General features: G+C 46.1%; 1 protein-coding gene across 1 annotated transcript in view; it reads right to left on the minus strand.

Moving 5' to 3' along the window:
- LOC119267448 (probable RNA-dependent RNA polymerase 3) overlaps positions 1-15,808 on the minus strand; it is a 29,295-nt gene that overhangs the window by 1,692 nt on the left and 11,795 nt on the right. Inside the window, exons 11-17 of the mRNA XM_037548830.1 lie at positions 10,437-10,603; positions 7,597-7,745; positions 7,222-7,444; positions 6,131-6,356; positions 5,553-5,704; positions 1,180-1,339; positions 110-248 (exon numbers count right to left, since the gene is read on the minus strand). Coding sequence (XP_037404727.1) covers positions 110-248; positions 1,180-1,339; positions 5,553-5,704; positions 6,131-6,356; positions 7,222-7,444; positions 7,597-7,745; positions 10,437-10,603 — 1,216 coding nt within the window. The remainder of the gene's footprint in view (positions 1-109; positions 249-1,179; positions 1,340-5,552; positions 5,705-6,130; positions 6,357-7,221; positions 7,445-7,596; positions 7,746-10,436; positions 10,604-15,808) is intronic.

A 15,808-nucleotide genomic window follows, 5' to 3' on the forward strand; every position in this document is an offset into this window, starting at 1 on the left:
AAAGCTCTAGCGATTGAAGTTACATACTGTAGTAATGTAAAAAAAACTGGCTAAATAAAAATAGAAGTGAAAACGCAACAAGAAAGAGCTAAATGAAGTAGCAACTTACCGACTGGTTCAACTTTCTCAGATTGCTTTTTTTCTGCTTCGTCATAAATTTTTCCTAGTATGGATGTTGAATGGTAGCTTTCCTTTCGATCCATGTAGTGCGGATACTTTTTTGGTGTCAGCTCAGCAGGGACATTGATCTGTTGAGGGAAGGAGGATGATTAGAAAAAGGCTTAAAACTGTTTAGTATAAATGCTTTGCATGTGGTCAACTTTTACACCTTCTATTCTTAAATGTAAGACGTTTTGGCAGTTTAAATTAAACTGCCAAAATGTCTTATCTTTAGGAACGGAGCTAGTATCAAACAAGTAACCAACACAAGGTACTGATCAACCTCTTTCTTTTTAGCGAAAACTGTAGGGGAGGGCCTGACAGTAAATATATTAATAGGAAAATATGTACATGAGAGGGAAATATATACAGGAGAGAGCAGGGGAGGAGAGAGAAAACTAAGAGAGAGCAGGGAGGGGAAATATATACAGGTTATGCAGCTGTGTTTAATTTAAGAACCAAATTAACATGTAACTATTCTGACAAAACATTCTAGCAATTTACTCTAACTATGTAAAATTTCAAAATCATTCTGTGTCAGCACTAACAAAAATGTGAAAAATCTGACAGATGGTAAAGCAAAATGAAAGAAGAAAATAAAAGGATAACTGCCACCATTCATCAGACAACCTATTCCTTTTCTTACTTCTAGTGCATATTGAATTTGAAGTCCGATTTAAGAAAATACTCCCTCCGTCCCATAATATAAGAGCCTTTTTACACTAGTGTAGTGTCAAAAACACTCTTATATTATGAGACGGAGGGAGTACTTAACCATGCTGGATACTACAATACACCTAATTAATTAGGCAAGGTGGTCTATCTTTTATAAGAGAACAGTTCATTCAGTTCGCTTCTATTAGATGTTAGCTAAACGGATGATATCTGGACATCTAGCAGTTAAATTCTAAATATGATAATAAACAATAATATGGAAAGGTGATGCACATGGAGCTATATAGTATAGTGCATAAAAGCATTTGAAACTACAGAATGCGTAAACTCAAGAATGGAATTAACCTTGGTCCCGGCCTTTGGAGCGTCCAGGGCCAAATAATAAAGATCAACCAACTTCTTTATCTTTTTTTCTAGTACATTACTTTCATCTTCATCAACACCATCTGTTAACAGTCGGTCCATATATACTAACCAACTATCAGCTGCTGTGCCAAGCGCATTACTGAAAGTAGGAAAATTCCAAACAAGAGTTAGATCATACAATATTACAAAAGGTTGTATATTGATAGTTTAGCAGATAGCCGCTGACAGCAGGAATCCAAGAACTACATGGATCCATGCTTTATTTTTCTAGTTGAAAACATTAACAGGTAAAAGCCGGAAACAAATAAAACCATGTGAAAACTCAACAAGCAGTAATAAATAGGGCATACAACACGGTCTGGTGAGCTCAAGTGAACAGTAAAACCAGGAAAAAAACAAAAAGAAAACTGAAATTGTTTTGCGGCAAACATTGACAAAAGTTTTCAGTGCTCACCAAATTTCATCATGGAATGACATTCGTGGAAGTCATGGCAAAAAAAACCAATGCTCCAAAAGTGTTATTTTCAAAAGCATTTTGGGGCACTTTTTTTTGCCACAACTCCTACGAATGTCATTTCATGATGAAATTTTGCAGGCGCAGAAAACATTATCAAAGTTTGCCACAAAAAAGTTAGAACTTTTTTAATATTTTTGGATTTTGCTATTTATCGCGAGCTCAAATGACGCGCCACATCGGAACCCGGGTTGGTGGAAAATGGCAAGGGCCGGGCCATCACCCCCCAGGTGGCGCGCCGTATCTTGATCCGGATACGGTGGCATGTGAGCGAGGATCGGGTCGTCGCATCCTTAGAGGCGTGCTACATCGGCGCCCAGATGTAGTGGAAAATGAGCAAGGGTCTTCGCATTTGACTCGATGAGTGCGAAGGGTAAGGAAGCTAGCCGAGCCTAGGAGGATCACTTAGGTAGCTGGAACGTAGGGTCTCTGACAGGGAAGCTTCGGGAGCTAGTTGATGCAGCGGGGAGGAGAGGGGTTGATATCCTTTGCATCCAAGAAACCAAATGGAGAGGACAGAAGGCGAAGGAGGTGGGGGATACCGGCTTCAAGTTGTGGTACACGGGGACGGCTGCAAACAGAAATGACGTAGGCATCTTGATCAACAAGAGCCTCAAGTATGGAGTGGTAGACGTCAAGAGACGTGGGGACCGAATTATCCTGGTCAAGCTGGTAGTTGAGGACTTGGTTCTCAATGTTATCAGCGCGTATGCCCCGCAAGTAGGCCACAATGAGAACACCAAGAGGGAGTTCTGGGAAGGCCTGGAAGACATGGTTAGGAGTGTACCGATTGGTGAGAAGCTCTTCATAGGAGGAGACCTCAATGGCCACGTGGGTACATCTAACACAGGTTTTGAAGGGGCGCATGGGGGCTTTGGTTATGGCATCAGGAATCAAGAAGGAGAAGATGTCTTAAGCTTTGCTCTAGCCTACAACATGATTGTAGCTAACACCCTCTTTAGAAAGAGAGAATCACATCTGGTGAGTTTTAGTAGTGCCAACACTCTAGCCAGATTGATTTCATCCTCTCGAGAAGAGAAGATAGGCGTGCGTGCCTAGACAGTAAGGTGATACCTGGAGAGAGTGTTGTACCCCGGCGTAAGCTAGTGGTTGATGACTTCCACTTTCGGCTTTGTGTCCAGCGGGATAAGCGTGCCAAAGTCACTAGAACGAAGTGCTGGAAGCTCAAGGGGGAGGTAGCAGAGGCGTTCAAGGAGAGGGTCATTAAGGAGGGCCCTTGGGAGGAAGGAGGGGATGCGGACAATCTGTGGATGAAGATGGCGACTTGCACTCGTAAGGTGGCCTCGAAGGAGTTTGGAGTGTCCAGGGGAAGGAGAAGCGAAGATAAGGATACCTGGTGGTGGAATGATGATGTCCAGAAGGCGATTAAAGAGAAGAAAGATTGCTTCAGACGCCTATACCTGGATAGGAGTGCAGACAACATAGAGAAGTACAAGATGGCGAAGAAGGCCGCAAAGCGAGCTGTTGGTGAAGCAAGGGGTCGGGCATATGAGGACCTCTACCAACGGTTAGGCACGAAGGAAGGCGAAAGGGACATCTATAAGATGGCCAAGATCCGAGAGAGGAAGACGAGGGATATTGGCCAAGTCAAATGCATCAAGGACAGAGCAGGCCAACTCTTGGTGAAGGACGAGGAGATTAAGCATAGATGGCGGGAGTACTTCGACAAGCTGTTCAATGGGAAGAATGAGAGTTCTACCATTGAACTGGACGACTCCTTTGATGAGACCAGCATGCATTTTGTGCGGCGAATCCAGGAGTCTGAGGTCAAGGAGGCTTTAAAAAGGATGAAAGGAGGCAAGGTGTGGAAAGGTCTCGGGGACATAGCGATAGTATGGCTAACCAAGCTTTTCAACCTCATTTTTGGGGCAAACAAAATGCCAGAAGAATGGAGACGGAGTATATTAGTACCAATCTTCAAGAACAAGGGGGATGTTCAGAGTTGTACTAATTACCGTGGAATTAAGCTGATGAGCCATACAATGAAGCTATGGGAGAGTCATTGAGCACCGCTTAAGAAGAATGGCAAGCGTGACCAAAAATCAGTTTGGTTTCATGCCTGGGAGGTCGACCATGGAAGCCATTTTCTTGGTACGACAACTTATGGAGAGATATAGGGAGCAAAAGAAGGACTTGCATATGGTGTTCATTGACCTGGAGAAGGCCTATGATAAGATACCGCGGAATGTCATGTGGGTGGGCCTTGGAGAAACACAAAGTCCCAGCAAAGTACATTACCCTCATCAAGGACATGTACGATAACGTTGTGACAAGTGTTCGAACAAGTGATGTCGACACTGATGACTTCCCGATTAACATAGGGCTACATCAGGGGTCAGCTTTGAGCCCTTATCTTTTTGCATTGGTGATGGATGAGGTCACAAGGGATATACAAGGAGATATCCCATGGTGTATGCTCTTTGCGGATGATGTGGTGCTAGTTGACGATAGTCGGACGGGGGTAAATACGAAGTTAGAGTTATGGAGACAAACCTTGGAATTGAAAGGGTTTAGGCTTAGTAGAACTAAAATCGAGTACATGATGTGCGGTTTCAGTACTACTAGGTGTGAGGAGGAGGTTAGCCTTGATGGCCAGGTGGTACCTCAGAAGGACACCTTTCGGTATTTGAGGTCAATACTGCAGGAGGATGGGGGTATTGATGAAGATGTGAACCATCGAATCAAAGTCGGATGGATGAAGTGGCGCCAAGCTTCTGGCATTCTCTGTGACAAGAGAGTGCCACAAAAGCTAAAAGGCAAGTTCTACAGGATGGCGGTTCGACCCGCAATGTTGTATGGCGTTGAGTGTTGGCCGACTAAAAGACGACATATTCAACAGTTACGTGTGGCGGAGATGTGTATGTTGAGATGGATGTGTGGCCAGACGAGGAAGGATCGAGTCCGGAATGATGATATACGAGATAGAGTTGGGGTAGCACGAATTTAAGAGAAGCTTGTCCAACATCGTCTGAGATGGTTTGGGCATATTCAGCGCAGGCCTCCAGAAGCTCCAGTGCATAGCGGACGGCTAAAGCGTGCTGAGAATGTCAAGAGAGGGCGGGGTAGACCGAATTTGACATGGGAGGAGTCCGTTAAGAGAGACCTGAAGGATTGGAGTATCACCAAAGAGCTAGCTATGGACAGGGGTTCGTGGAAGCTTGCTATCCATGTGCTAGAGCCATGAGTTAGTTGCGAGATCTTATGGGTTTCACCTCTAGCCTACCCCAACTTGTTTGGGACTAAAGGCTTTGTTGTTGTTGTTGTTGTTGTTGTATCGCGATCTCAAATGAGCAGTAGAAGATGACTTTCGATGCAACACTGAATATCCCATTTTAATAAAATGCAAATCCTATTTATCTTCTACAATGGAGTATTGTGAAACAGTAACATGAGAGATAAGGGAATTTTCACTCAAGATTTACGCTAACCAAATGAGTAAAAGGAAACAATAAACCCAACAGATAGGGTCTGCTCAAGTTGAGACTGATAACAGTATGAAGCATTTCCCGGGTGGAATGAAGAAAGACAGCTACATGTGAATTAATTCGTTTGAATGATGGCTATATTACATTTTTCACCTATCAAAATGCACAAGCCACGCGTAACACATATGCCAATCCCCGGTCTCATGCACAAGCAGCGTAACAAGAAATTTGTCCTCTAAATAAGATTCTTGCTGCAAAACTCATCATCAGAAGAAAATCGTATCCTAGTGACACATACATTCTGAAGTGCTGTTTTAAAGACGGACACTTGTGAATTTGTAATGATTATCAGCATAAATCAGAAAAATAATAAATCAACTTGATATGAATACCTGCGTGCAAATCTTGCTTTTAAGAATTCATGAAACAAACTCCTCTCGAGTAGGGGTTCGTCTAAATCCAGAAGACACTTTTTCTCGGCCTGTACTGGTTTATTTACTTGGCCCCATTCCCATGGTTTAGAAGGCTTGAACTGCTTTAATAACTGAAAATGGCATATTTACAATCAAAGCAGGACAATACATTGAGAGGTTAAAAGGCATAATGTGTTATTGCTACAATACCAAAACCATTTTCTAATGCTTCATCACTACTGCAATGATACACATGACTTGATGAATCTATAGTAGCCAGTGTGGTAATAAAGCATGTATTAGAAAACCTATATATAGTTCAGAAACTGACAAAGGCTCAACTAGGATAAGCGATTAGTAGTAATGCTAGGACATGAATGACTGAAGTCAAAAATGAAGAAGCTAACATAGTTAATATTTTAAGGGTAATGAGCAATGTGGCATTTTTCCTTGCAAAAAGAAGGGCCACTTTGGTTATTGAGGTCTGAAACGGGCCATGGAAGATAATGTTTTCCAATGAAGATTCAAAATAAAATGTCAATTAGCAATGAACTGACCTGTTCATTTATTGAGACCCAATACATGTCCCCATCAAAATCACTATTGGCCATCTCATCGGCCAAAGATCGTGGGCCAGAGGTAGGGAAAAGTATAGCATATCTTGAATATCCTACTGCGTCTTGTATATCCTTGATATATCTTGATGTCAAGACATGTATATCACCAAAGTGTAACCCAGGATGTTTATAGACAAGCACATTTCCACAATATGGTCCATTCTCACTGTTTAATAAAAGCATATAAAGTAAGTAAAAACCAGAAAAAGGAGAGAGGAAAAGAACTGTTTTTTATTTGAGAGAACACAAAATTCTTGAATCTTGATGCAGAAAAAAAGGAACTGCTTTCACACATCAGCAGTACTCCAATAAATAATGGCTGCACAACGATCGATGTTTTAAGGACCCTAAGGCCACCTACAGAATGGAAGTTTGTAATGTTTTCCACGATATCAAAACCTTTTAGGAATCCAAAATATCTACAGACTTTTCTAATTACAAATAGTCATACAAATTAAATCTCAATCCCCCTTTAGACTATATATAACGTCAGGTCAGTCTATATCTGACCAACCGAAAGGAATAATGACATTAAAATACTCCCTCAAAACAACAGGTTGAAGCCCCAAATACCCACATATGGTTATGATCTTATAATCAGTTCTATCAAAGAATTAAGTCATAATGAAAGCATATTATGATTATTATCAGTGGTTAACAGCTCTTCTTTTCAACCAGAAGCACAGTTAGGTCAACTAACACACACACTTCTAGAACTGTAATTAAAAATACTTTATAGTCCGCACACAAGAATACGCATATCCTTGTGACTTGTGAGTACAATATACACGCTAACAAAATAGCAGAGGTGTGAGAGCCTCACGTCGTGTGGGCACACTTCTACTAAAAAAAGGCATGTGCAGTCCCAAGAGTTTCCCTATCCGAGGTTTCTTCATAAACATTAAATATCAATAAAATAGCTGTGTCTTCAGAAACTCATGGTGTGACCAGTAAAATCATGGATCAAGGGAATATACACATAACAGAATTCAAAAGGCATGCAGATCCAAAAGAGTATGTCTGCCACTTACAGGATCACACAAACTTCATTGGCTTTGAGTTTCCCTGTAGGATCTGTTGTACCCATCAAATAAAAGCAATCACTGATTGGTAGCTTTCCTTGCTTGATTCCCTTTCTTTCTTGTTGAGCCATGATAGCCAGCCTGGATTGCAAATATGCATCTTCTAGTGGAATTCCAGACAAAATCATTCGTGCTGATATCGAATCCTCCATGTCCGCATAGACAAATGCAACTGCAAGGACCAGATCAAAAAGAGGTTTGTATCAAATGCAAGCAGGTGAATGTAAATGGCAGACTATCATAGTCTAACAGTAAGATAAGAGCAGAAAGAAGCACATATGTGGCAATTCATAAAACGTAGTGCATGGAAAATATGCCACTAACTGTTTAGTGCGTCTTCATAATCACAATGAGCGGTCTTAGCCCCTTCAATTGCATTTTCTAGAAGCTCCATAAAGAACTCTTCTTTAACTCCTCCATAGCGAAGTAGTGCAATCAAGAGCTTCGATGTTAATGTCCTTTTCGGTTTAGCGCTGAGGAAACAAAAAAAAAATATTACACCTCTTGTGAACCAAGCACAATCAACATGTCCTAATTCACATGGCTTAATCTGTTGCAGAAAGGTAGGCACTCCTGCTCACACTTTAATATGCTCTTACCTCCCCACTTAACCAATACCCACCGAAGTCTTACACCATGAGTTGCCAAATGCTACCACATCAAATTTCATGCACAAATGAACTCATCAAAAAGTTTAAACTATCGAGCAAAAGCAAGTAATCTTAGTCATAGCTAAAAGAACTAAACAGCATGTTTAACCGTCAAAGGAAAAACGGTTGCTTTCTTTTTCCTGATATTAACATGTACTCCCTCCATTCCAGATTGTAGTGCGCATAGTTTCTAGACCAGGTACCAATGTATGTGCTGGCGCTAAATTTTGGACAAGAAAGTCCCCAGCCCACGTGCAAGAAGTAGTAGTATGCTGTACTCCGGCCTTCTCTGTTTCACATGACGCAAGCGTCCACGACCAGCAAGCAAATCCGGCCAGGGAAGCGGAGGTGCAGCCAAGAACGCGGCAGCGCCACCATGGACGTGCTGGACGTGGAGACGCCGACCATGGCTGATGCGGAGCCATCGGCCATGGGCGTGGAAGGCGCCTCTGCCACCTGTGAGCCGCTGCCGCTACTGCATATGAAGTTGGCGCCGGCGTGCTGCCGCTCCATGTCCAAGGATCGCCCAGCCTCGTTGGCATCGACCTTGAACCCAGCGGGGAGCTGCTCACCGGTGTTGGAGGAGAAGACCGAGAAAGAGGCAGCCGGTGCTTGAGGAAGTCGATTGGCACCCATGCAAGGTGGATGGGCGAATGGCGGAGTGCTCGGAGTGGCTCACTCTCACAGGCGGGCGATGGTGCGCTCTGACCGACGTCCATGGGTCATGGGTGTCCATACATCACGCTTTTGACCACCTCGTCATCGCTATCTCCTGGATCTCGTCGGCACAGAGGAGAGGAGGTTGATCCAGAGCTCACTGGAGCACCGCTGTCCGCCCAGAGGTTGTGGGGAGGAAGAGGGCGGCGAGGGAGATGCGTCGTTCCAGCCGCGGTGGTCCTCAATCATCGTGGTACTGCTGCGGGAGGAAGGGGATAAGGCAAGGCTATTTTCGTCCAAAATCGGTTGCGGCTGCTATTACGCACTACAGTATGGAATATGCCAAAAACTTATGTGCACTATACTCGGAACAGAGGGAGTATATTTTTTATTTGTATAGGTGTGAAAAATGAAGAACAAGTGTGGTGGTTTGAAAGGTTTGTGGGACAGAGCTTCTAAGGAACCAAAACTAAGTTCGATATCAACACCCCACTCCGGGTAAACTCAATCTGCTGTTTACCGGACTTGCCAGTGGGTTTCATGAACGTTCCAAACCAAGCAAAAAAGGAAGGATTTTAGTAGTGAAATTATAAAATAAATTCAGAATAACAAGTCAACCAAGAACATTCTATTTTTGGAATATGTGCTTTCCTTTGAAAAGGATCGAGTACAGTGCAAACTCTTAGAATGTTTTCTTTTTTGCCGAAAATAAGAAACTCCGGAGGTTCAGATTTTTTTATTCCTCTAAAAATTAAAAAGACTTTTCCCTGTTGCCACCACATACAATTTTTGGCAGTTATTTTGTAGGACTGATACAAAGGAGAAACTAAACCTAGGAGGGATTTGTTTCAACTGGAATTTGAGAAATGACTTGGGACAAGAGAAATGAAGCATAGCCACACAAAATCACAGTGAACTGCAACAAAATAAGTTCACATGAGACATGACTATTGTGCATAATCTGTAATGCCACCGATAAGGATTGAAGGTATACAGGGCCATAGCTGGGCACGAGACATTCATGGGACCGTTGGCATTAACGAAATTGGCCAATACGTGCAAGTCTGGCAGGCGATCGAACACTTCTTGCTTCCGGATGCCCCTGACCAGCTTGTTTGGAAGTGGACGGCCTCTGGCACCCGCCACATTCCAGGGATCCACAACTTGCTTCTTTTGGAAGAGTTGGGCGCCGCCACGTGTGAAACTTTTCCACTGGCTGGCCAACCTTGATAGGTGCTGGACTGCTGATCGCTATGCCTGCTGTGCGACCAGGCTCTTGAGATAATGCGTCACTTACTCCTGGCGTGCCCTTTCGCCAAACAGACTTGGCATGAGGTCCTAGCTTGGCTCAGGATGACCAACGCAGGCCCAAACCAGGAAGATACCCTCATGGACTGGTGGCTCCACGCCTACACAGATGCGCAAGGGTTTCGCCTCCATTGCCCTCCTGACGTCATGGATGATCTGGAAGCAGCAGCAGCACAACAAGTGCATATTCGACGGTGCGCAGCCTCTCGTCCATGCCCTGGTCTCTAAGATCAAGGATGAAGTAGGGCAATGGGCACAAGCTGGTGTCCGTGGCCTGCGGGTCATCTTGCCAACCACCTGGGATGTACACTAATTTTTCCTGTTCTTACCTGAACTTGGAGGGTTGTAACAAAATTCTATCTTTTCAATGCAACGAAACACAAAGGTCTTTTGCGTTTTCTCGAGAAAAAGGATTAAATAAATACTTCTAGGAGGCTTTAAAGTTCCAACAACATGCACAGACATAGCAATCCATAGTATTCAGACGTGTAACTAAGTATGTACTTAATACCTAAATATAACAGTGCAGCTCAAAGGTTCGTGGCATACCTCGTTGTCACTATTTCCAAAGAGTTGACGGACTGGACACAATATGATTTTGGATCAGCTTTCATTTTTATCAGTTCCCAAGAGTTAACGGACTGTACACCACACAATTTTGGATCAGATTTTATTTTTATCATTGATGGCCGTATAAGAATAGTTCCAGGAGGAAGCTGCAACAGAAAATAAAGTTTTTCTTTAGAAAGTGTCCAAAGTTTGGACAAGATAAGATAATAAGAGCACGTGCTATGTAAACTTCAAAAGTGTATAGCAAATGAGTATATTGGTGAAAGACAAATTAAGAATGACCAACACGTGCTATGTAACTTATGTAACTACGCCACTGAGAAAATCAACATGAACCAAAGAAATTGTGCTGATATCAGTAAACTGATATAAAAGGTGGTAATAGCTTCTCCAATCTGTCTATCCTACATGAAGAAAACAGCTAACTGCTGCATTTCTTGAAATTATACTCAGAGCTCACAAAAGTGTACAACTAAACTGTGTTAGATGTGCATAGTCCCCTTTTCTGTATATCCCCATTGTATAAGGGGCTTCCTGCACTTTACCATGCATGTACATGTATTGGCCTTTGGCCCCCTGTGAAAGTTAGTTGCTCATTCTCCAACATGGTATCAGTGGCCAAGTTAGCCTCTCTCCCGCACGATGCAACTCCGTGCGTGCTCCACCCCAGCCGCCGCCGCCACCGCTAGGCCCCGTCCCTAGTCTGCATTGTCTCCGGCCGCCCCCTGCCCAGATCTGCCCGCCGCCGGTCGTCTCTTGTTCGGCCTCACCCTAATCCGCCGCCCGGCCGCCACCCATGCTCTGCCTGGATCCGCCCCCGATGCCCTCCTCTCTACTTCGGCCGTCGCCGCCCCTGTTCGGCTGCCCCCACCCCTCATCCGGCTGCCCCCTCCTCGTCCGGCCGCCGCCGTCCCTGTCTGGCCGCCGCCACCCCTGTCCGGCCGGATCCACGGCTCCCCGCTCGCGTTTTGGCCTCGGGCATGCCTCTGCCCGATCCAGATCCAGCCTCCTGTGACAGTTGACTTCAAAAAATATAAAAACAGAGAGCTCATCACGTCTTCTTCGGGCTATGTGGCTGTTCCTCGGTGCTCGGTGATCTTCGATGGCACCAACTATGTTGAGTTTGTGGGTTTCATGCGTATGCATATGCGCGGTCTTTCCCTGTGGGGCGTTCTCTCTGGCGAGGTCCCCTGTCCGCCATGCCCTATTGCCCCCGTGGCTCCTACCCCGCCGGTGCCGCCTGTTCTTGCTGCTGATGCTTCTCAGGCTGATCAGGATGCAGCCAAGGCTCTCGATGATGCTGCGGTTGATGCTTATCATCAGCAGGTATCAGCTTATTCAGATGCTCTTTTTGTCTACCAAGATGATCTGTCTGCTTATACTCATTGGTGCAATGATGATGCTCGAGTTGCTGCTGATCGCACTGCGAGTGTCCTCCCTCAGTTTGCTTTGGAGTTTATGGGCCTCGGCACCGTTGCAGCGATGTGGTCTTATCTCTGTCAGCGCTATCAGCCCTCTTGTGATGCTCTCTACTTATCTGTGGTGCGTCAGGAGCATGCTCTTCAGCAGGGTGACTCTTTTGTTGATGAGTTCTACACACAGAGCTCTCACATCTGGCGCCAGCTTGACTCTCTCCGGACAGTTGTTTGTGGTGCTTGCCGTTGCTGCCAAACTATGCGGTCCGACTTGGAGTTTCAGCGCGTTCATGAGTCCTTATCTCGCCTCCGTTCCGAGTTTGAGCCTCGACGTGCTCACTTGCTTGCTCATGGTCGTGTTCCTATCTTGGAGGTGCTTGCTGAGCTTCGTGCTGAGGAGACCCATCTTCGTTTTGCTGGGTTGCTTGTGGTTCCCTCTGTGCTGGCTGCTCGAGCTCCTCTGTCGTCTGCTCGCCTCACTGCTCCACCGCTCCTGCCCATACCTTCAGGGGGGTGCCCTCCTTATGCAGAGAAGGACCGGTCGTGCCGTGACACCAAAGTCTGATTGTCGCCAGAAGCAGCGAGACCAGAGGCGCTCTTCTTCCAGTGGGACTCATGCGTCTTCCTCGACTCCGTCACTCACTAACTAGGACATTGTGCGGCTCAAGCACATACTAGCTTCCTCCGGTTCTTCATCGACGGGTTCCACTGCCGCTGTGACAGCTTCCACTGCTCCATCACCGCCGGCACCTACACAGTCAGGTACATCTTCGTGGGTTCTGGATTCTGCAGCTTCTTTTCATATGTCTTTTGATTCTTCCGCGGTGTCTTCTCTTCGACCTCTTGATTCTCCTATTAATGTTCTCACTGCCAATGGCACACCCCTTCCTGTTGCTAGTCGTGGCACTCTTTCTACTCCGTCTTTTTTTGTTCCTAGTGTTTCTCATGTTCCCCGTCTTACCATGAATCTCTTTTCCGCTGCCCAACTTATTGATTCTAGTTGTCGTGTCATTCTTGATGTCGACTCTTGCTCTGTTCAGGATCGTCGCACCAACGCTCTGGTTGGTGCTAGCCCTCGGCGCCGTGAGTCAGAGGGCCTTTGGGAGGTTGACTGGCTTCGTGTTCCTTCCGCTGCCACCACTTCTGCCAATTCTCATGCTCTTGCTGCCTCCTCTTCCGCGTCCTTCCAGCAGTGGCATCATCGACTTGGTCACATTTGTGGCTCCCGCTTGTCATCGTTAGTGCGTTAGGGCGTCTTAGGGTCTATCTCTGGAGATGTTTCTTTACATTGTGATGGTTGTAGACTTGGCAAACAGGCCCAGTTACCTTAGTCTACCAGTGAGTTGGTATCTCGGCGTCCTTTTGACTTAGTTCATTTTGATGTTTGGGGTCATGCTCCCTTTGATTCGAAAGGTGGTCATCGCTACTATGTTCTGTTTATTGATGATTTCTCTCGCTACACTTGGCTCTACTTTATGAAACCTCGTAGCAAGGTTCTCTCTATATACAAGCGATTTTCTGCCATGGTTCAAACCCAGTTTTCCACGCCTATTCGTACTTTTCATGTTGACTCCACTGGAGAGTATATCTCCTAGATGTTGCGTGGTTTTCTTGCGAAACCAGGTACTCTTGCCCAGTTCTCATGTCCTGGTGCCCATGCTCAGAATGGCGTTGCGGAACGTAAGCATCATCATCTGCTTGAGACGGCTCGTGTGCTGACGATCGCCGCCTCTCTTCCACCCCACTTTTGGGCTGAGGCCGTTTTCGCATCCACCTATCTCATCAACATTCAGCCATCGGCTGCCTTGCAGGGTGGTATTCCTATGGAGCGTCTCACTGGTCATTCTCCTGACTACTCAGCTCTCCGTATGTTTGGATGTGTGTGCGCTATGTTCTTCTTGCCCCACGAGAACTCACCAAATTGACTGCTCAGTCGATTGAGTGTGTTTTTCTTGGCTACAGTGATGAGCACAAGGGCTATAGATGTTGGGATCCTGTTGGTCGTCGGCTGCGCATTTCGCGTGATGTGACTTTCGATGAGTCTCGTTCTTACTACCCATGTCCTTTCTCCTCGAGCTTTTCTGTGGACGATATTTCTTTCCTTCTCCTTCCCGATACACCTTCCTATGTGCCTCATGTCTCCCCCCTTCCTCTAGCATGTCTCTCTTCCTCATACACCATCGACACCACCTTCCCCTCCATCCTCCTCCCCACCCTCATCATCCACCTCTCCATCATCCTCTCCAGTATGTCGGCCTCTCTCTCCTTTTCCTCTCCACTACCCTCGCGCCTTCGTATCGAGGATGATTCTACTGACTCACCTTCCACTTCCAGAGCGCCTCCTTTCACGCCTCCACCGGTTCATAACCTTTGTGCTCGGCCTCGCCCCCCACCTGATCGCTATTCTCCTGACCGGTACGGTCTCTCTGCTGTTGTTGAGCCCCCTTCCTATCGGGTTGCCATGACTCGGCCTGAATGCCAGCTTGCGATGGCCGAGGAGATTGCTGCCCTTGAGCGCACTGGCACGTGGGATCTGGTTTCCCTTCCGATGTTCGTCCCATCACGTGCAAGTGGGTCTATACGATTAAGACTCGCTCCGATGGTTCTCTTGAGTGTCACAAAGCTCGTCTTGTGGCACGTGGCTTTCAGCAGGAGCAGAGACGCGATTATGATGAGACATTCGCTCATGTGGCCCACATGACCACTGTCCGCACTCTCCTTGTTGTGGCTTCTGTTCGTCATTGGTCTGTGTCTCAGCTTGACGTTCAGAACGCCTTTCTCAATGGTGAGTTGTGTGAGGAGGTTTATATGCAGCCACCACCAGGGTACTCTGTTCCTGATGGTATGGTCTGTCGACTTCGGCGCTCTCTCTGTGGTCTTAAACAGGCCCCTCGCACCTGGTTCGAGCGGTTCGCCTCTGTCGTGACTACCGCTGGCTTCTCGCCCAGTGATCATGATCCCGCCTTGTTTGTTCACACATTTTCTCGTGGTCGGACTCTTCTCCTTCTATATGTAGATGACATGATCATCACCGGCGACGACTCTGACTACATTGCCTTTGTTAAGGCCTGCCTTCGCGACCAGTCCTAATGTCTGATCTTGGTCCACTTCACTATTTACTTTGGATTGAGGTTTCTTCGACCTTTGATGGCTTCTTCATCTCCCAGGAAAAATATATACAGGGTCTTCTTGCTCGAGCCGCTCTTGGCGATGAGCGCACTGTTGTGACTCCTATGGAGCTCAACATTCAGCTTCGTGCTTCTGATGGTGATCCTCTTCCTGATCCCACTCGCTATCGCCACCTTGTTAGGAGCCTTGTCTATCTAGTTGTCACTCATCCTGACATATCCTATCCTGTCCACATTCCCAGTCAGTTCGTTTCAGCCCCCACCTTTGTCCACTAGTCACCTCTTCCATGTTCTACGATATCTTCGTGGCACGATCTCTCACCGCCTTTTCTTTCCCCACTCCAGCTCCAGGCCTACTCTAATGCTACGTGGGCTGGTGATCCTTCTGATCGACGCTCGTTGTCTGCTTATTGTGTCTTTCTTGGCAGCTCTCTCACTGCCTGGAAGACAAAGAAACAGACTGCAGTTTCTCGCTCGAGCACAGAGGCTGAGTTGCGAGCGATGGCTATGTTGATGGCTGAGGTACCTAGTTGCGATGGTTACTTGAGGACTTTGGTGTGTCTGCTACTACACCGACTCCCTTATTGTCAGACAGTACAGGTGCTATCAGTATTGCGCGTGACCTGGTGAAGCATGAGCTCACCAAGCACATCGGTGTGGATGCCTCCTTTGTGCGTGCTGCTGTGCAAGATCAGATTCTCGCTCTTCACTATGTGCCCTCTGAGTTATAGTTGGCGGACTTCTTCACAAAGGCACAGACTCGAGGGCAGCATGGGTTCTTTCTCTCCAAACTCAATGTTGTTGATCC

This window comes from Triticum dicoccoides, chromosome 3A, assembly GCF_002162155.2.
Source record: "Triticum dicoccoides isolate Atlit2015 ecotype Zavitan chromosome 3A, WEW_v2.0, whole genome shotgun sequence".
Classification (NCBI taxonomy): Eukaryota; Viridiplantae; Streptophyta; class Magnoliopsida; order Poales; family Poaceae; genus Triticum; species Triticum dicoccoides.